Here is a 22,200-nt window from a genome sequence, read left to right as displayed (position 1 = left end):
TCCTGCTTAGACACAGAAATGCTAGTTGAAAAGGCAGCATTATCTTCACATCCGTATTTCATTTGGAAGTCCACTTCAAAAGCAGATACAAATTATAAATGAGTCATTCTTGAAACATCAGCAGAATTGAATGAAAGCTCTACCTGAGTGAGGGAGTGCAGGGCACGGTCAGAGACTGTAGCAGAATGGTACATAAAGATCTTAATAGAAAATCAGTTACAAAAGGAAGGATGAGGAAATCACCTACAATTTTCTGAAAAGCAAAGGGAAGAATAGGATCTTTGGTCTCAGATCCTGAAATCTACTTAGAAATGGTAGGAACTCCTGCACAAAGTGGGGCAAGATCCTGTAAGGTGCTGAGGACCTCCTGGAAGTTGATGACTGTGCTCTCATCTCCCATATAAATCATTAAGAGTTGAATGTGTTCAATGTTTCCCCAAAGGTGATCAGCACTTCACAGAATCAGGACCTTAGCCCTTCCTTATGCCAGCGGTATAAAGGCTATAATAAATTTTAGGATAAGAGGATACATTTTGTTAATTGCTGAGCAAATCGGACATTTTGAGTATTGAATGCTAGTCCCACCATCAATATTTGGAAACAGGATTTGATCTGCTATCTCAGGGTAGCAAAGAGTCCTGTGGCACCTTATAGATTAACAGACGTATTGGAGCATGAGCTTTTGTGGGTGAATATCCACTTCGTCGGATGCCTGTATCTCAGGGTATCAAACCTGACATATAATCCCAAAAAACAACTGCCAAAACTCACATATGCTGGTTAACTGGAATGTCAACTTTAACCTAAAAGAATGCAACTACAGGCTTCTGAAAATAACACTCATCCGGGAGTTATACAAACTTAGTCTGTGCCATGAAAAGAAGAACAGCTTTCAGCACACACTGATTACTTCACAGTTAGCATATTTATTACTGATACTTTTTGGGTTTTATGTTTGATTGGGCAGATCCTCAGCTGATATAAAAGGTCCAATGAAGTCAGAGGAACTACGTCAATTTCACCAGCTGAGATTATGGTCAATGTGATTTTATTAGTGATATTTAGTGAAAAAAATTGATTATGAAAGTTTACTGGATGATATTTTTCCTTAGCCAGAAGGAGGTAAAATAGCAATACAAATATTACAAATTCATTTCCTGTATTTTTGCCCAAACTGTATGCAATTTGTCACTTGTACTTGCCATATTCACACTCTATACATGAAGGGAGAAGAAAAAAGGTAAGAAGAAGAAAAAAATGAAAAAGAAAAAGAAACAGAAACTAAATACTGTAATAACACTCAAGTATGCCTAAAGGAGAAGGGAAGTGGTCAAAAAATAATTCACCCTGCCCCTTCAGCATCCTTCACAGACATTGTACACAAGGATCATGAGAGCCTAGTACAGACAACCCATAGCCCCGTTCTGCCCCAACCAGTTAGTAGAGCTGGGATAGCATTAAAAGGGGGTCATTCAGGCCCATGCTGTCCCAGTGCACGTGAAGGTCTATGCTCCACTGGAGCATCTGCATGCTCACCCAGTTCAGAAGGAGTGCACAGTGAACCCTGGCAAATATTATGGCAGGGAGCAATTAGGCATGATCTATCAGTGAATCTGGAGGCCCTAGGTTTAAACACCAACAGCTTGATTCTGTCCTTACATAAGAATGGCCATACAGGCCAAATGGTCCATCTTGCCCTGTATCCTGTCTTTGACAGAGGTCAATGCCAAATGCTTCAGAGGGAATAAACAGAACAGGGCAATTATTGAGTGATCCATCCTGTCATTCTCTCCCAGCTTCTGGCAATTGGAGGTTTAGGTATACCCAAAGGAGAGGGTAGCATCTTGGCTAATAGCGTTGATAGACCTATCATCCATGGACTTATCCAGTTCTTTTTTGAACCCAGTTACACTTTTGGCCTTCACAACATCCCTTCACAATGAGTTCCACAGGTTGACTGTGTGTTGTGTGAACAAGTACTTCCTTTGGTTTGTTTTAAACCTGCTGCCAATTCATTTCATTGGGTGACCCTTGGTTCTTGTGTTATGTGAAGGGATAAATAACACTTCCTTATTCACTTCCCCAGATTGTTCATGATTTTATAGACCTTGATCATATCCCCCCCGGTCTCTCCATTCCAAGCTGAAAAGTCCCAGTCATCTTTAATCTTTCCTCAAATGGAAGCTGTTCCAAAACCTTAATCATTTTTGTTGCTCTTCTCAGTACATTTTCCAATTCTAATATATCTTTTTTGAGCTGGGGCAACTAGAATTGCACACAATATTCAATTTGTACTCAGACCATGGATTTATATAAAGGCATAATGATATTTACTGTCATGCTATCTATCAATTTCCTAACAGTTCCTAACTTTTGTTAACTTTTTGACTGACACTGCACATTGAGCAAGTGTTTTCAGAGAACTATCTACAATGTCTCTGAGATCTCTTTCTTGAGTGGTAACGGCTAATTTAGACCCCCATCATTTTGAATGTATAGCTTGGATTATGTATTCAAATGTACATTATTTTGCATTTATCAACATTGAATTTCATCTGCCATTTTGTTGCCCAGTCACTCAGTTTTGTGAGATCCCATTATAACTCCTCACAGTCTGCTTTGGACTTAGTTATTCTGAGTAATTTTGTATCATCTGTAAATTTTGCCATCTCACTGTTGACCCCTTTTTCCGTATCTTTTATGAATGTGTTGAATATAACTGGTCCTAGTACAGATCCCTGGGGGACACCATTTACCTCTCTCCATTCTGAAAACTGACCATTTATTCCTATCTTTTGTTTCCTGTCTTTTAACCAGTTACTGATCCATAAGAGGACCTTCCCTCTTATCCCATGACTGCTTACTTTGCTTAAGAGCCTTTGGTGAGGGACCTTGTCAAAGGCTTTCTGAAAAGTCCAAGTACATGATATCCACTGGATCATCCTTGTCCACATGCTTGTTGACCTCCTCAAAGAATTCTGCTAGATTCGTGAGGCATGATTTCCCTTTAGAAAAGCCCTGTGGACTCTCCCCCAACATATTCCGTTCATCTATGTGCCTGATAATTCTATTCTTTAATATAGTTTTAACCAATTTGCCTAGTACTGAAGATAGGCTTACTGACATGTACTTGCCAGGATCACCTCTGGAGCCTTTTTTAAAAAATTGCATCATATAGCTACCCTTCAGTCAGCTGGTACAGAAGCTGATTTAAGTGATAAGTTACATACCACAGCTAGTAGTTTTGGAATTTCATATTGCAGTTCCTTCAGAACTCTCGGGTGAAAACCATCTGGTCCTGCTGACTTATTACTGTTTAATTTATCAATTTCTTCTAAAATCCCTACTGACACCTCAGACTGGGACAGTTCCTTAGATATGTCACCTAAAAGAATGGGTCACGTATGGGAATCTCCCTCACATCCTCTACATTGGAGCTGGATACAAAGAATTAATTTAGGAAGTACTTTTATCCCCATTTCACAGATGAGGACCTGAGACCCAGAGAGATTAAGTGATTTACCCAAAGCCAAACAGGAAGTCTGTGGCAGGGAATTAAACTCTGGTCTCCCCACTCTCAGGCTAGTGCCCCTCATCATAATTTATTGTTATTATTCATTATTATTTACTGATTAATCCTTTAATCAAACCAGGGGTACATTTTATGTCTGCATCATATCTTATAAATAAGGGTTGTGATGCATTTAATCTCATATCAAATGGCATTCAGCCAAGAATAATTCAATTTCTGTTTAATATCCCACCCTGTGAGCCTCCAAAAGAAGGAATAACAAAGGAAGTTGCAGGGAATTTGGCTCATTCAGCCTTACAGAAATGGAGAGTGCCAGGCAGGAGATAGAGACTGTCACTACTGCATTTGAGCTATGCTGTACATTACTATGAAAATGGGGACTGGTTCCATACAATGACCTATTTTGCTGGCCTGAAATACACAGTCTCTTATTGTACTCAATTACTTTTGCACTACAGTCCATTAGTAAGAGTTGTTCAGCTGAAAGAAAACTATCATATCATATATATGAATTTTGCTGAACATATTTTTGCTAATACTGTATATCAGGCCAGTATAATGTTATTTTATTATTGCAGCAGTTTTTCTATTGCAAACTGCAGAACAAATTCCTTTAATATGACATTAATGTCTATAAGTGCTCATAGTCACATTTCTAAATTTGATTAGAGGAGATAAAGATTCATACTTACTAAAAACCAATTTTGCTGTCTCCTGTCACAGAGACAAGGACAAACCAATTCCCTGACCTGATCTTACCATCACGCCTAGAGGCTGCATAGTTAATCCTACCGAAGAAGCAAAGGTTATGTGTGAAGAACGATAGAGAAATCTGTCATTAAAATGATACTGATCTGTCAATATACAGAATGCATTAAAGTGTATAACCACAATGTAGTAATGTGTTTGGGATTTTGCTTCCCCACCCCCCGAAGGAAATTCAGGCCAGACTTAGCAGAGCTATAGGATGTCATATGAGCCTATGTGGATAAGCAATAAAGAGGTAAAAAGATCATAACATTTGTACTGACACCCATCAAGGCATTCTTCTTGCGACAATATTTGCAAAATACATTTACAGTTTGCAAAAGAGGCAGTCAACTAATGGTTGGAATATGGGACTAGAAGTCAGCTTTGTGGCTGCCTTGCTGTGTGACCTTGAACCTTCAGTTTTCCTGACTTGTGATAGGAATAAAAATATTTACAAGCCTTTGAAATAATGAACATTTTATTATTGGGGCTATTACTTTTAGCTATTTAGGTGGAGGGTTTTTTTTTAATTAAATGTACCAGAATTTTGTCAAGAAAACAGTTGTTTTGGAAAAGCTTCTTCCACTGCGGTTTAATTGTCAGTGGCAAAATGTTACAGAATGAGGAACTGTAATACACCTAAATTAGCCCATAACCTTAATCAATTATGAATCCACACAGTCAAGAAAATATGAATGTAACCCTACATATTTCCTTTAACCCCACTCAATATTGCTCTGTTTATACATTCAGGGATTGCATTAGCTCTTCTGGCCCCAGGGCCACACTGGAAGTTCATGATTACCATTACCCCCAAGTCTTTTTCATAGTCACTGCTTCCCAGGAGTCCCCTCATCCTGTAAGCATAGCCTGCATTCTTTGTTCCTAAATGTATGACTCTACATTTGGCCATATTGAAATATGAATTGTTTGCTCACACCCACCTTACCGAACAATCCAGATCGCTCTGTACTAGTGACCTATCCTCTCCATTCTGTACCACTTCCCCAGTCTTTGGGTCATCCGGGCGTTATCAGTAATGATTTTACGTTTTCTTCCATTAATAAAAAATGTTAAATAGCACAGGGCCAAAAAGCCATCCCTGCTGGACTCCACTAGAAACACATCTGCTCAGTGATGATTCCCCATTTACAATTACATTTTGAGACCTATCAGCTAGCCAGTTCTTAATCCATTTAATGTGTGCCATATTGATTTTGTATTGTTCTAGTTTCTTAATCCAAATCTCATGTGGTACCAAATCAAATGGTTTACAGAAGACTAAGTATATTACATCAACACTATTCCCTTGATCAAGCAAAGAAATCACATAAAAAAGATAAAGTTAGTTTGACAAGTTCTGTCTTCTATAAATCCATGTTGATTGGCATTAATAAAATTACCCCCCTTTAATTCTTGATTGACCCTTGTATCAACTGTTCCTTATTTTTCCCAAGATCCATGTCAGGCTGATGGGTCTATAATTACCTACCTAATCCTCTATCTTTTTAAAATACTGACACAACATTAAGAACGAGGAGTACTTATGGCACATTAGAGACTAACAAATTTATTTGGGCATAAGCTTTCATGGGCTAAAGCCCACTTCATCAAATGCATGCAGTGAAAAATACAGTAGGAGGATATATATACACAGAGAACATGAAAAAATGGGTGTTGCCATACCAACTCTAAGGAGACTAATCAATTAAGGTGGGCTATTATCAGCAGGAGAAAAAAAACACATTTGTAGTGATAATCAGGATGGCCCATTTCAAACAGTTAATAAGAAGGTGTGAATAACAGTAGGGGAAAATTAGCATGGGGAAATAGTTTTTACTTTGTGTAATGACCCATCCACTCCCAGTCTTTATTCAAGCCTAATTAAATGGTGTCCAGTTTGCAAATTAATTCTACTTCTGCAGTTTCTCGTTGGAATCTGTTTTTGAAGCTTTTTTGTTGCAGAATTGCAACTTTAAAAACTTCAAAACAGACTTTCCCCTACTGTTATTCACGCCTTCTTGTCAGCTGTTTGAAATGGGCCATCCTGATTATCTCCTGCTGATAATAGCCCACCTTAATTGATTAGTCTCCTTAGAGTCGGCCTTCTGGCTAAGATCAAGTGTTATATCTCCTACTGTATTTTCCACTGCATGCATCTGATGAAGTGAGCTTTAGCCCATGAAAGCTTATGCCCAAATAAATTTGTTAGTCTCTAAGGTGCCACAAGTACTCCTGTTCTTTTTGCTGATACAGACTAACACGGCTACCACTCTGACACCTGACACAACATTAGCTTTCTTCCAGTTTTCTGGAACTTCCCCAGTGTTCAGTGATTTATTGAAAATCATTAACAACAGTCCAGAGAGCTCCTTGGCCATCTCTTAATATTGACAGATGCATGTTTTATCTGGACTTACTGATTTTAAAAAGTCTAACTTTTTAACATCCTCCTGAGTTACTGTTGGAATGGAAAGTAAATTTGATCACCATCATATGATATAAATGCATTATCTGTCTTTTTTCCCAAACACAGAACAGAAATATTTGTTGAACACTTTTGCCTTCTCTGCATTAATATTGACAATTGTACCATTTTTATGTAGTGATGGAAAAGTACTGTTAGGATCCCTTTTGTTCCTAATATACTTGAAACAATCATTGTCCTTAACTCTGCTGGCCACTGGTTTTGTCTTATGCTTCTCTTATCATTTTTCTGCAATTCCTAGCATCTAATTTATATTAATCACCATAAAATGTCCCTTTTTTGTATTCAATATATATCAAATACACACACACACACACACACACACAGTTTCTACTTTCCGTCTCAGCCACACTTGTTTTCTAACCAATGTAATCTCTCTCAATTTTGGCTTTTTGAGCATCTTGTAAAATATATTTAAACTGTTCCCAGTTATCATTTGCATTTTTCTATTTAATTCTTTCATCCAGATGATTTGGCTCACAATTGTTTTCTGTTGCGCCTTCCGTAGCTATAGCTGTGTCCACTATGACATTGCCCCTCCAATCCCTGGTCATGCCCCTTACAACAAGACTTGTGTAGGGAGCCTTCTAAAACTGCCTATGGCTGTCTTACTCAATTCCTGCACAGGGAGAATTCGCTTCGAGCTGGACCCTGGGTTTTAATGGCACTGCAAAATAAAGAGTCCATAACAGGAGGGGGAGGACATCCTCAGGAACCCTTACACACAGTTCCCTCTTCTAAACATCTAGTAATCCTGCCTAATTCTGGACAATTGTTGGACAGCTACTTGCCCACATTACATGTTGCAGGTAAACACTGTGCGCTGCAACACTGACACAACCTAGTCCCAAATCTGGCACAAGTGCCTATGAGTCTTGAACAGCTAAAGTAGCAGCTCCTATACCACTCCTCCTCCCTCCACCTTCAGTGGATATATGAAAAACAAAGGTGCATGGGCTTCTTTATACCCAGAAGATCCCAGCTGCACAACACACAGCAGGTCCAGGATTGGAGAAGGGTGAAGTTGAGCTTTATGCAACCTTTCACACCTCTTTACATGCCTCACCTGTGCACTTCTCAGAATCTAACCCAGTATTTCTAATTTTCAGCTCTCCTATGACAGAATAATTTTTTTATTTTTAGCACCCAACACTTTTCATTATTAAATCAGTAGTGCCATTATGTGGTGTAAAATAGCTTTGCCATTGGAAAGTAAAGGCATATTGTCCGAAATTGATTTAAAGTGAAAAGAACCAGTTCACTCTTGTCTCTATCCCCAGATTTGTAAACTAATCTATTCCCCACCTACTGACAATCTTCAATCTAGTTAGATCATCCTCAATCTAGTTAGATCTCATGAAGTTCATCCTGTACAATGGGTCTTCAAATAACAAATTGTATTTCAAATACATTCAGAGGCAAATTACATGATACTATTATTGCCCTTCTTCTGACCTAAGTCTGTGCATCAAATACCTTAAACACAAAAATCAATCCTATCCAAACTGATCACAGGAAACTGAATTTATTTAATAAAGAAGAAAAACCCTAATCTGGCAACAAGCCAAGGAGTTTTGAGCAGACAAGGAAAAGTCAGAAGTTTCTTGGTAGCTATTTGTTATTGCATTTACAGCTCTGTTACTCCTGATATTTTACTTATACCAGTTCTATGCAAAAAGTGACACATTGACTAGGTATATATGCTTATATCTGTATTTATTTCCCCATCCATCTGCATATATGCTATAAACAGTATGGTATGTTGCATGTTTTGTAGCCAATAGATTGGCCTATTCAGAACAGTATCCCATTATATTCTCTAAGTATCACACACTAATTTTCTACCTATAAAATTTTATACCGTGTCTGGAAAAATATCAATTTATGAGTGCACGGCTATTTACAGCCAGGACTGAAATTCAGGACACTGTTTTGTTAAAGCTTAGCGTAAAGCTAGCTTTGAAATACAAAACCTTTATATAATTAATGGGTATGTCACATAAAAGATACTTTCATACTGGAAAAAAAGGAAACTACATCATGCTAATAATATGGATTTATTGTTCTGTGTTGTGCTTCCATAAATTTCCGTCCCACTATGGCTAAATAGCAAGAGAGCCTGTCTCCCCCTGGGATAACAGACAGCCTTTCCTACATGATCCTTCAGTGAAGTCAAAATCCTGATTTATTTTTTTATAATTTAAGTATTTAGTCAAATTTTCTACAAGCAACGCTAAAAAAAACCCAACATACCAGAACCCTGATGAGGATTCTGTACCCTGCACTCAGATGAGAAACTCCACTGGTCTTGGCTTACTCATATGAGTAAAAATTGCTTATTGAGTATGTGAGTTGAAGGATTAGGTTCCAAAATAAGGCACATAAGTAAAGCAGCTACTGTCAGACACCTGTTAAGGTTGAAAACAGTATCTATGATAATTATAATCCTATTTTCACACACACTTAAACCTTTCTGAAACAATCAGCTTTTGAGTTGAAATTATCCCTGTTTGGCCTCTTCCATAAAGGTGAATTTTCCTAGAAAATTTGAGCAAAATCATGACTTATGAGGAGAACATAGGTATTTTTGAAATCTAATACCTCCCCCTAACCAGCTCACCCATATGGCCTAGAAAAATGAGCAACAACTCCAGAATTCTATTCCCACTTTTCCTACTTATTGTCCTTAATAAAACACTGCTCACTTGTCTAGCACGTTAAAAACACACGTTGAGCTTCACAAAACGTGTGTGAGTTACTGAATTATCACTCCGCACCTTGCAACTTCGCCGCTCTTTATTCAAGAAGCTTCTCTTCAACAGTTATCGGCATTCTTGAGCATTCAAATATGTGCAAACCTGTCCTTTCAAGTTCTTATACTGCATTGTTCACCATGGTATACATTGCCTATATACTTATCATTGTGTGCTATACAGTAAATTGTACACAGAGTGTTATTGAGAAGAATTCCTCTTCACTCTGTGTATTATATTTCCTGCTTAAGGTATAACCAAATGTGAATAAAATGTTTAGGGTCAATAATTTTATTTTTAGTATTTGTTTCATTGGGTCTTGCTGCTTTTATTTTTTCTCCCTGAACTAAAATCACAGCTGTCCATTGAACATTTTATTTTATTACTCTACGTAATTCCACAATACTTGTAATATTTTTGTATACTTAGTAAAGAGTGCCATGACTGACAAATTACAGTACAAATGATATGACTGCAAACACAGAGTTTAAAAATTATGTGCTAGTGTCACAAATCCACAGGATCAGTGACAGGCCTTAGTTTTGGAACAGTCTCCAGGAGGAACTTTTTCAGTGTACTAGACTGCCAAGGGGTCTCTCTCTTCCCCCAGGGTAAGCAACATGGCCTCGCCACCTTCTGCTTCACACCTTGCCCAGCGAGTCCAAATGAGACAGGCTCCTGGTAGAGACTTGTACACTCATCAGGGATTAATGCACCTCACCAAGCCTTTTCAATGACACTCAAATAGCATTGTCAAAATTGTAGGATTTATTAGTCAATTGGAACACAACATAGGAAGTCCTAAGGTTAGCATAGAGAACTGGTTAGTCCATTCTGGTTAGTCCAGAGCCCTGCCAGGCTGTAGTGAACTCCCATGTTCAGGATGTCTGTCTGTTTCTCAGTCTGACCTACTTCATCAAATCCCAGGTGGGAGTCCTGACTCCTTCCAGCAGCCAACACTCATCCTCCCTATCTGACACCTCTGTCCTTTGTTCTCTAGCTGGGGGATGTTGCTCAGCCTTCCTGCTAAGAGAGGTGGGAAATCCATCTCCCTATGGTTGCTTGGCATCAGTGTCCTGGTGACTGGATTTGTCATTGTTGTCTCAGATTCTCTGTTGCTATAGGGTCAGCCTCAGCTAGTCTTTTTTCAATGACCCATTCAGGCTCAGATACCAAGGTGGCATTCATACCTGTGTCTCTTGCCTACCCTGAGAGCAAAACAATCTTTCTACCCTCCACACATCATAGCCTTGCAAAAATTGAGGAAACTGAGGCACAGATAGGTGTCACTATATTACAGAAAATTCCCACTTCGTTACAGGGAGGCCCCCAAAATCATGAGATTAAAAAAAATAATTTGATTATTTTAAGTCAAATAATAAATGTTGGGTTCTTTTTATTTGTTGTCTGGTTTCTGAGCCAGTGAGGTGCACTTAGGCTCCTTAACCAATGAGACTAGACTCTCACCACTTCCTCCAACAGAAACCAACAGTTACTTGAATCCAGAACCTGGGGATTTAAGTAAAACACCAAATATTTCAAACCCAGTAATCAAATTGCAAGACTTGGCTACGCTGGAGTGAACATTAAATATTTACACACACTAAATTTCAAACACAACATTAGTGACAACTAAGTTAAAAAAGTGCAAAAACCCTCATGTGTAGTGAAGAAAAGAGTTTGTCAATTGGACCAGGCCATAAAAAATAAGATTTTTTGTATTTGCAAACTTCACAAACCCCAACATGCTTGGGAGGCAGGGGAGAGTAGAAAATTCTTTTCTAACATTGTATTGAGAGGAAGAGCAATATAGAGACAGTATGCAGATCAAGGGAAGTGATTATTCCCCTCTATTCGGCACTGGTGAGGCCACACTGGAGTATTGCGTCCAGTTTTGGTCCCCCCACTACAGAAGGGATTTGGACAAATTGGAACAAGTCCAGCAAAGGGCAACAAAAATGATTAGGGGGTTGGGGCACATGACTTACAAGGAGAGGCTGAGGGAACTGGGGTTATTTAGTCTGCAGAAGAGAAGAGTGAGGGGGGATTTGATAGCAGCCTTCAATTACCTGAAGGGGGGTTCCAAAGAGGATGGAGCTCGACTGTTCTCAGTGGTGGCAGATGACAGAACAAGAAGCAATGGTCTCAAGTTGCAGTGGGGAAGGTCTAGGTTGAATATTAGGAAACATTAATTCACTAGGAGGGTGGTAAAGCACTGGAATGGGAGGTGGTGGAATCTTCATCCTTAGAGGATTTTAAGACCTGGCTTGACAAAGCCTTGGCTAAAATAATTTAGTTGGCGTTGGTCCTGCTTTGAGCAGGGGATTGGACTAGATGACCTCCTGAGGTCTCTGCCAACCCTAATATTCTACAATTCTATGCTGAGAATAATTCAGCTGAGTTTACCTAACTGTTCCAGAACAAAATAAATTAATGCTCCGATGATAGGAAAGCTAAATATAGCATTAAAAAGAAGTCTAAAGCAATCATTTCCATATCAGTATGTTGTTTGGGCTGAGGCTGGCATCTTCCTTATCTTCAGTATTATTCTGAGTCTTTTTTTTTTAAGTCCCTCATCCTATTTCTTGGCTCCTAGTTCTATTTAGCAGTATTAAAATATGTGTTGTTCAAGTGATCCCAGACCACTCACCATCATTATTTACCACTCCATCAATTTTTGTGTCATTTGCAAACTTTACCAACAATGATTTTATATTTTCTTCCACATCATTGATAAACATATTGAATAGAACTGGCCAAGAACAGATTCCTGTAGCATCCCAGGGGACCAATTTAGCCTAATAGTGATGACTTTTGTTCAACTGGGACAGTAATTCCACTTTTATGAGAACACCTTCTGCCATTGCTGTGGGGTTAAGTGGTGCTTAAGCAAATGTGAAGTTCTAATCTCTGGTCTTTTAATGCAGAAGTTACTTAACAACCATCAAAGCATATTTTAGCCCTTCATGCAATTCAGAGTGTGTCGTATTACTTCAATAGGAACAGCAACAGCATCTATGGTGCATTCACCCTCCTCCCTCTTCCCTCCAATAAGTACAAGTGTGCACATGGAGCTGATCACCCAAAGGCAAATTAACTCTATTTTTCATTAAATAAGAACAGGTTGCAAGTTTTTCTTCTTCCTTGGTCAGGCGGCTCTATATTTTTGCCCTCCCAAGCACGGCAGTCAGGCAGCCTTTGGCGGCGTTTCTGCAGGAGGTCCACTGTTCACGTGGATTCGGCAGTGGTTGTGTGGGTGATCTACGGTCCGCGCCTTCAGCGTACCCGCCACTGAATTACCGCCGAAGCCAGGGGACCGGCAGACCTCCCACAGAAACGCCACCAAAGGCTCCCTGACTGCCGCCCTCATGACAACTGACAGGCCACTCACCCCCTTTCCCCGGCTTGCTGCCCCACGCACGCACTTGCTGCGCTGGTGCCTGGAGCTGCCCCTGTCCTTGGTGGAGCACATTGTGTGTGATGTTTTTTGTGGGGAAGTAGGGTGGCAAATTCTGCACTGTAATTCAGCAGAGGTAAACTGTGTGAGACAAAGAAGACTCCAGAATAGGTAACACTAGACCCATCAATATCATCTGCCCCTAAGGACAATGCAGGGTTATTATTTACAAAAGGAAAATTAATGCTTTTAGACAATGAACTACACAACTTATGCATTGGGGAAAAAATCATTGCACTTCAGCAGGGTACAGGCTTCTCAAGAAACCAACCGGACCAATCAATTTACACCAGGGATGAGTTTGGGAGTGATTTTGTATCTTAGGATTCTTTTCTGTGTACAAGAAGATTCTTTTCTCTATATTGATTAGAGGAGCGTATGTGGTGATGTGAGCATCTCTCGTTTTCTGCAGTCTTGTAGTGTCTGTCCAAAGTGTCTGGCTGAGGTTATGTTTCTGGAACCTGAAGTAAAGGGGTACATTTTAATTAAAGGTTAGGTCTGTGCATCAGGAATAAGCATTCTTTGGGGGAAAATGTGTGCTGGCTATTCGTAAAACAAAGGAAGAAGTGAAACAATGAATGGGTGTTAGATTGGTTAAAAAGCCTTTGCTCAGATAAGCATCCAGTAGCTTCAAAGCTCATCCCAAATTTAATCCAGTGATGTGTTGGAGTCTGATAGCAGAGGCTAGTGGCAATTTTTTTGAAATCCTGCCTCCAAGCGGAAGGCAAGTTTGGCTATTACTACACCATCCATTTTATCCAAACAAATACCTGCCAGAGATGACTTACTCCAGGTTCTCATACAGTACATTGCAAGAGAAAATGTTTTGCCTTTGGAATAAACCAGATTGCACCAACTGGCAAGTATTATCAAAAATATTCTCATGGGAGGACGCTCCCAGACATCCTTATCTATTTGGTATTATAAATAAGAGTTGAACGTGGTGTGTCTGTCTTTGGTCACGGTAATGACAGCACATTTTCAGTTTAAATGGGAAAATAAATGAATAGATTCTCCAGTCCCTCAGCTCTCCTCTCTGCCATCATACACACATCAGGTACATGGGATTTACCATAGGCTCAGAGGGATATTTACAGGATTCCCCTTGTTAAACCCTGGACAACACAACACTGAATTTATTGATGTTTATCCCAAATTCAGCCATGTTGACCCAGCACTGAAAACACTGAGAACAGGATTTCTTGTGAAATTTCCACTTCTCCTTAGCTTCAGTGAGTTGGAAATTCCATGAGAATACCCATTCTCCCAGGATTTTGGCACTACTGCTTCTGGGCCCACACAGAATCAGGAAGTGCAAGAACTCAAAGTAAACTGAATTTTCCAGACATCAGAAAAGATCTGGCTTTAGTTTGGGCTTTGGATGATGGCCTGAGACAGCTCACATTTTATCCAAACTATCCACTTCCCATATTGCTAGTGAGGCTCAGGAATGTTGTTTTAGAAGGTGGAATTCAAATGACTTCTCAGTGTAAAAAAATGCTGTCAAGATCTATCTTTCTGTGGCCAGATACTGCTCTCTGAGTTGTGCCTGTACTGAAATCAATGAGGGCTGGAAGCACATATCTACAGGCTGAATTTGACAGAGAGTATCTCTCGCCAAGTTTTTAGTACTTTCTTAGAAGATTAACGGAAGACATTTCCAAAACAAAATGTTCCTTCTTTTGAATTCCTCCCTTCCTCCATTCTGAGTTTAGAGGAACCTTGCTTCTGCCTATTTTTGTTCAGTAGTGTCTTGTTTATTTAGAGCATTACTGATCATGCCACAAGAAACATTTGAGTTGTAGGTTCAATTATCTAAATAAATTTGTGCTATTTGGTGGATAAATGAATTAAAGGTGTCAAATTTTGTTTTCCTCCCCATCCCCACTTCCAAACCAAAAGAATAAGAGTATTTATCCGTGCTTAACTAAAAATTCCCTTTCTTCAAGCAATGAGGCTTATAGATCCATTACAATGGGAACTTCCACCTGCTTGCAGCTTACGGCCAGCCAGACCTGTCTGTAACTAGCAGCAGGGGAATGCCTTTCCCCCTGATGTATCCTCCAGTTGAGAAAGTTTCTACAATCAGAATAATTCAAATACACTTTCTTAAGTTACAGATTTTGTTAAATATACTTTGAGAAAACCACAAAAATTTCTCCTACTGCAGAACATGGTAAATTCCACCAACCGACAACTAACCTAATCTTTGGATGCCAGTTTTCATCTCTATTCTGCATAATCCACTGGTCTCAAGGGTGGGCCAGATCTGTGGACCTTATTACCTGAAAAAAGGCAATTTTCAGATAGGCATGGATAAGTTTCCCTATTCTTTGAGCCATTAAAGTTAATTTTTGTGCCAATGTGCCTCAAGAGTGGGAAGTAAAATCATCCTTTAAATATGGTTACCACACATGGAGAAAAACTCTGCCAAAGAGGAAAAAATGACATTGAAAGGCCTTCTCCAATGGATAGAGAACATAGCCCCTGCAGTGTTCAACCTGGGTAGTGCTGTAAAGAGCAGAATGAGGTTCCAAGGACATATTCTATTCCCTCGAGCTGGAATAAGGTTGATGACCAAGAAAGCATTTGAGGTTGGCGTTTGTATAAAAAACTTCCTTTTCTTGAACATGCTGAGAACTTTATACTATAGAGACTTGATCTTTCGCTTGGACACTGTTATATACCCACCACCGAGCCTTCCTGGGCTATGGCCACTCAAGGATGTGTTTCACTGGCTTAACCAGCCAATAGAATAAGTTCTATATGTTGATTTCTCTGTTGGGCTCTATGAGAGCAATCACCACTTCATGCAAGTATCAATTGTAAACCTCCCTGCTCCTGGGTGGAAGACTGGTTTTGCAATAGCAAAGCTCTGTAAGACAGGCATCTGAAGCTCAGGGCCAAGCTAATCAAGCCTGAGTGTTATAGTCTCTACATCCAAAAAGGCATATGCTGTATCTCATTCCCATGTTTTGTATTGTCCTGTGGAGCAGTGGAAAAGATTAGAAGATGTAGCAGGGACTTTGCCCAGCTTTGCAAGATGCCATTCACTGCATAAGATCCTGAGCCCTGACACACAGAAAGGCCACAGGGCACTTTATTTTCTGTTTCTAGTTGCAAAGAAGTTGATCACCAGCCCACCAAATTACTTATGATGAGTGAGATATTTCTGGGTGCAGAAGCCACCCTGTTAATCCAATGTGTGCCATGTAGATCTTGTATCCCGCTTGCACAATGGCTGGGGCAGAGGCAGCTGGACTGGTACTCTTCACTGGGCTGAGGTCAAGGCAGGAGTCAGGAGTGAGATGGGGTGAAGACGAGATATGTAGCAAGCCAGAGTCTTCATTCCTGCTTGGACACCTCTGCAGGACAATGTCCTAATTTAAATAGTTGGTGTGGACTAATCAGGGGGCTGCAGGATTCTGTCTCTCTGGCCTCTTCAGGTAGTATTTCCTGTGGTGCCTAATATTCCAAGAAATTGTTGGATGCTGCTTTCTTGGTGGCCCAGGACCCTGCAACCCTGATTATAGACTTGCAGATCCTTACACATTGTTGGGCGGTGCACAACTTTGCTCCACCCAAGGCAGGAGAATCTCTCAGGAGTGGAGCTGATTATGTTCTTCCTACTTATTATGAAAATCCCATCAGACACACGAACTGCTGCAACCACAGCAGGTCTGTTATCTATGGAAGTAGGGTGACCAGATGTCCTGATTTTATAGATTGAAGGTACCTTCTAATGGGCATTGTTTAAATGAATTTTCACGCGTGTACAGATTCCAATCAGTTAAATACATGCAGGTTTTAGGACCATAATGTCGTACATTTTCCACTCACACAGGAGAGACTTCTTCCTTCTTTCCTTCTTCCCTAAGGCCACTATGTGTAGAGTATTTTAGATATATTGTAAATATTTGATTATCTAACGCTGATTTTGACCACTGGCCTTCCTGCCTAAGGAGGAACAATTCTATTTGTGGTGAGGGGCATGCATGCATGCCTAGAGGAATCAGTATGTTTATGGCCTATTCTTTTCTGTATTGATCCGCCATGCTGCACTCATCTCATGAGCCAGGGAACCAGGTGCTGAGGATCAGTTGCCCTGCTGCATTCAGGGAGGAGAGCAGAGGAAACAGAGCTGATTTTATTATTCAGTTATTTATGGGAGCTTGTCCCCATAATCCTGCTTTAGATGGGGAAATGAAATTGGGTCCAGAGATTGTAAACCACTTGAAATATTTTCAGAGCCATCTCCGTGTCCTAAGAGAGGTTGGAACTATTTGTGTCCCTCTCCCAAATAGGCCCTTTCTGGGTCTCAAGTATGGATCTGGGATTCTGAGTCTCAAGTCCCCAGAATCACAACCCTCTGTTGCATGGGATCCACACGAGCCAGATAGGTCTTTTTCTTTCCTGGAGTTCCTAATCCTGGTATATCAGTAGAGGGCTGAGGGGCGATTACAGAGGCCACAGCAAGGGAAGAGAGCTGGACATGAAGGCTCCTTACTGCCATTTGCAGTGTCCATACTGTGCCCAGTGCCCTCCATCCACAACTCGTAGAGAAGTGGACGAGGTGGCTGTGCTCCATAGTGTGAAGCATGGCTGGGACCCAGGTGCAACCACATCTGGTGTGCTGCCATTTTGGCTTCACTCCCATTGTGGAGATTGTGGGGCTGCGTGCTCTGGAGTCTGTTCATTTCCAATCCTTCCTGCCTGCCTCCTTTCCTGCCAGGGGGAAGGGTATCTAGGTAACCCCACCTCGTCTGAGTTGGGAGAGAGACTGCATTCTGCCCACAGAATTGGCCCAATGTCTCAACAAGACGCTCATGACAAGGGAGTAGAGGGGAGGGGACACAGTCCCCTCCTTTTGCCTCTTACTTCTCTCACCCTAGCTCTCTCCCTGAAGCCTACAGAGCACCACCGACTGCCCATGCCTCAGAAGAGGAAGCAGAGCTGAGGATACAATCTCCTCAAAAGGCAAATTATTGAGAAGAATTGTTCATCTAAGAATTTGAAATGGAGTTTGGAATTTCCCTATGAAAAACTCAGCAGCTGGGAGGGCTGCAACCACTGAGGCAGAAAAAAACTGCAGGGAACTTCAGGAGGTGGGGTATTACCTTGCTACCAGCAAATGATGGGTTTGGTTCTGCCCCCAAGCTGCAAGCAATCTGTAATGCATCCGGAGGAGTTGGTGGGAGCTATAATCCCAGGCTGTCCCAGGGGTTTGCCTGGCATCAGAATCTAAAATACAGAGAATGTTTGAATCTCACAAATCCCATTGGCTCTGCCCATCAAATCAATGGTTCCCAGAGCCATCTACCACTCCCCAAAAGGAAGAATAAACAGAACTCCGTGAGCCATGTCTCTATAAGAGATCCACACATGGACAGATTCATTCTAATAGTTCATGGGTAAAATCCTGGCTCTGCTGAACTCAGTGGCAATACTCCAAGTGGCTTCAATGGGGTCTGGATTTCACCCCAGCAGTCCGAGAGACCTGCACCATGCCCTTTGGCTTAACTAGAAGTTACATATGCTTATGATAGAATCACAGAATCATAGAACTGGAAGAGACCTCGAGAGATCATGTAGTCCAATCCCCTGCACTCAAGGCAGGACTAAATATTATCTAGACTATCTCTGACAGGTGTTTGTCCAAAAAGGTCTTAAAAATCCCTCTCCCTAGGCAATTTATTCCAGTGCTTAACCACTCTGACAGTTAGGAAGTTTTCCTAATGTCCAACCTAAACCTCCCTTGCTGCAATTTAAGCCCATTGCTTCTTGTCCTATCCTCAGAGATTAAGAAAAAAACAAATTTTCTCCCTCCTCCTTGTAACAACCTTCTATTAGTTGAAAACTGTTATGTCCCCTCTCAGTCTTCTCTTCTCCAGACTAAACAAACCCGTTTTTTTTTCAATCTTCCTTCATAGGTCACGTTTTCTACATATTTAATCATTTGTGTTTCTCTTCTCTGGACTCTCTCCAATTTGTCCACATCTTTCTTGAAATGCGGTGCCCAGAATGGGACACAATACTTCAGCTGAGGCCTAATCAGCATGGACTAGAATGGAAGAATTACTTCTCGTATCTTGCTTACAACACTCCTGTTAATACATCCCAGAATGATGTTTCCTTTTTTTGCAACAGTATTACACTGTTGACTCATATTTAGCTTGTGATCCACTATGACCCCCAGATCCCTTTCCACAGTACTCCTTCCTAGGCAGTCATTTCCCATTTTGTATGTGTGCAACTGATCATTCCTTTCTAAATAGAGTACTTTGCATTTGTCCTTATTGAATTTCATCCTGTTTACTTCAGACCATTTCTCCAGTTTGTCCAGATCATTTTGAATTTTAATCCTATCCTCCAAAGCACTTGCAACCCTTCCCATTGTTATCATCTGCAAACTTTATAACTGTACTCTCTTTGCCATTATCTAAATCATTGATGAAGATATTGAACAGAACCAGACACAGAACCGATCCCTGTGGGACCCCACTTGTTATTCCCTTCCAGCACGACTGTCACCCACTGATTACTATTCTCTGGGAACGATTTTCCAAACAGTTATGCACTCACCTTATAGAAGCTCCATCTAGGTTGCATTTCCCTAGTTTGTTTATGAGAAGGTCATGTGAGACAGTATCAAAAGCCTTACTAAAATCAAGATATACCATATCTACTGCTTCCCCCCATCCACAAGGCTCGTTAGCTTTCTTTGACAGGGTATCAGGTTGGTCTGACATGATTTGTTCTTGACAAATCCATGCTGACTGTTATTTATCACCTTAGTATCTTCTAGGTGTTTGCAAATTGATTGCTTAATTATTTGCTCCATTATCTTTCTGGATACAGAAGTTAAGCTGACTGGTCTGTAATTTACCAGGTTGTCCTTATGTCCCTTTCTATAGATGGGCACTATATTTGCTCTTTTCCAGTCTTCTGGAATGTCTCCCATCTTCCGTGACTATTCAAAGATAATTGCTAATGGCTCAGATACCTCCTCAGTCAGCTCCCTGAGTATTCTAGGCTGCATTTCATCAAGCCCTGCTGATTTGAAAACATCTAACTTGTCTAAGTAATTTTTGACTTGTTCTTTCCCTATTTTAGACTCTGATCCTACATCATTTTCACTGGTATTCACTACGTTAGATGTCCAATCACCACCATCCTTATTGGTGAAAACCAAAACAAAGAAGTCATTAAGCACCTCTGCCATGTGCACATTTTCTGTTATTGGCTTTTCCCCCTCATTGAGTAATGGGCCTACTCTGTCCTTGGTTGTCTTCTTGCTTCTAATGTATCTGTAGAATTGTTTTTGTTCCCTTTTACGTCCCTAGCTAGTTTGATCTCGTTTTGTGCATTGGCTTTTCTAATTTTGTCCCTACATATTTGTGTTATTTGTTTATATTCATCCTTTATAATTTGACTGAGTTTCCACTTTTTGTAGGACTCTTTTTTGAATTTTAGATCATTGACGATCTCCTGGTTAAGCCAGGGTGGTCTCTTGCCATACTTCCTATCTTTCCTACTCAGTAGGATAGCTTGCTCTTGTGCCCTTAATAATGTCTCTTTGAAAAACTGCCAACTGTCTTCAATTGTTTTTCCCCTTAGACTTGATCATCCAGCAGGAGGGCTTTCTGAGCAGATTCTAAAAATATGATGGTTAATGTCCTTGTAGAATTTCACTGGTGTTTGCCTTTAGAAACACAGGACTAGAAGGCAAGGCATTTCTGCACGGAATCATGCTGCAGAGCAATCTTCTGTTGCTCAATTATATTCATGGTAATATTTCTAGAAATAAAGACGCTGGAGCTAGACGGAAGACTGTTGGAGTGGTGGAAAGCCTGGCAGGCCAAAGGTACATAGAGCGAGATGTGGATACAAGAATGAATATGGATATAGATACAGGAACATAAACCTTTAACTAAAATTGCATCAGCTCTCAAACCATGGCCTATGGAAATTTGGCTAGTCACATAAGGCCAGCTACTCACCTTCACACCCAGAAGCTTCTAAATGTCTCCAGGCTCTTCAAAATAAAGAATTCGTAAGCTCATAGAAGCAACTGGAAAGAAAACTTAACTGCCCCCATCAGGAGCGACAAGGTGGGTGAGGTAATATCTTTTATTGGACCAACTTCAGTTGGTGAAAGACAAATTTTTGAGCCACATATACTTGGGGAAGCATAAGGGCAATGTAAAATCATATGGTTCTTACCTGTCAAAACTCTGACTTCTGCTTCATTTCCAGTTCTGGAACTAGCAGGATTTTTTGCAAGGCATCTATAGATCCCACTGTCTCCTGCTTGGATTCTGCTAATCTGTAAAGCTCCAGAGGGCAAGACAGCCACTCGGGTGTCACTGGGGCTCAGGATCAGGTCCTCCAGGTTTTTTTGCCAGTGTACCATCGGCATAGGCTCTCCAACTACTTCACGTTAACAAAACTGTGTCTCCTGCAAAAGCTGTGACAGATTCTGTCTGGGAAAGAAACCTCAATGGTCCTGCAAGCACAAGGAAAAGAAGCAATTATATAGTCACTGAAAATATAAATTGCACAATGTATCTGTGTTGATCTGGATTTGGCTAATCATCCAATCTGAAGAATAAGTGATGTTCAGACAAGTACTTTGAGGCTTCCGTGATTGCTGAATAACTATCAGTATGCCACTAATGAGTGTAATTTAAAGAAGAAAATAATAGATGTGTTATTGACATAAGAGAGTACCAAATAGCAACACGTTACTTACAAACTACTTCAGGAATAACTTTATCAAAGTACAAACACAGTGTTCTGCAATACACACTATTCAGAACAGGATGAAATTCAAAGAAAGATGTACTGAAATTAAGTAGGATTAAGAAACTTTTTGTTATTTTCACATCTTTCCACCTAATGGAATCTTTCTTCCATGCTGCACATCAAACTGTATGACTGACATGTCCTCTGAAAGGATACTATTCATTGTATGGAAACAAGCGAAGTCTATATCCATGTTATTGCAGGCAGAGGTAGCAACTCCTGTCACTTTTTCATTATGAAGGACTCTTGCAACCTATATTTTGAGAGGCTCCAACACAGCTGTTGAATTGCAAAATTCAATAGGGTCCAAGCCTTTGAGCTAGACATGGGTGTTTTACTTGTACCATGAAATTCCATTGGGTTTTGGCTGAGATATAGACTGTTAAAAAAATCACCATTTCCCCCAAGGAATGCA

The 22,200-nt window shown here is 40.4% G+C and overlaps 1 protein-coding gene across 13 annotated transcripts in view; it reads right to left on the bottom strand.

Annotated features, from left to right (window-relative positions):
• LOC120393025 (netrin receptor DCC-like) overlaps positions 1–21,407 on the bottom strand; it is a 58,241-nt gene extending 36,834 nt beyond the window's left edge. For all 13 annotated transcript variants that reach the window (XR_005591880.1, XM_039517668.1, XM_039517672.1 and 10 more), the window contains exon 1: positions 21,204–21,407. Coding sequence is in view for 12 of the 13 variants with exons in the window: in XM_039517668.1 (XP_039373602.1) it covers positions 21,204–21,399 (196 nt within the window). In the remaining variant the exon portion in view is untranslated. The remainder of the gene's footprint in view (positions 1–21,203) is intronic.
• Positions 21,408–22,200: the final 793 nt, after the last annotated feature.

This window comes from Mauremys reevesii, unplaced genomic scaffold (assembly GCF_016161935.1).
Source record: "Mauremys reevesii isolate NIE-2019 unplaced genomic scaffold, ASM1616193v1 Contig138, whole genome shotgun sequence".
NCBI lineage: Eukaryota > Metazoa > Chordata > Testudines > Geoemydidae > Mauremys > Mauremys reevesii.
Note: the sequence above shows the minus strand (reverse complement) of the source record. Positions and strands in the feature narration are given on the sequence as shown.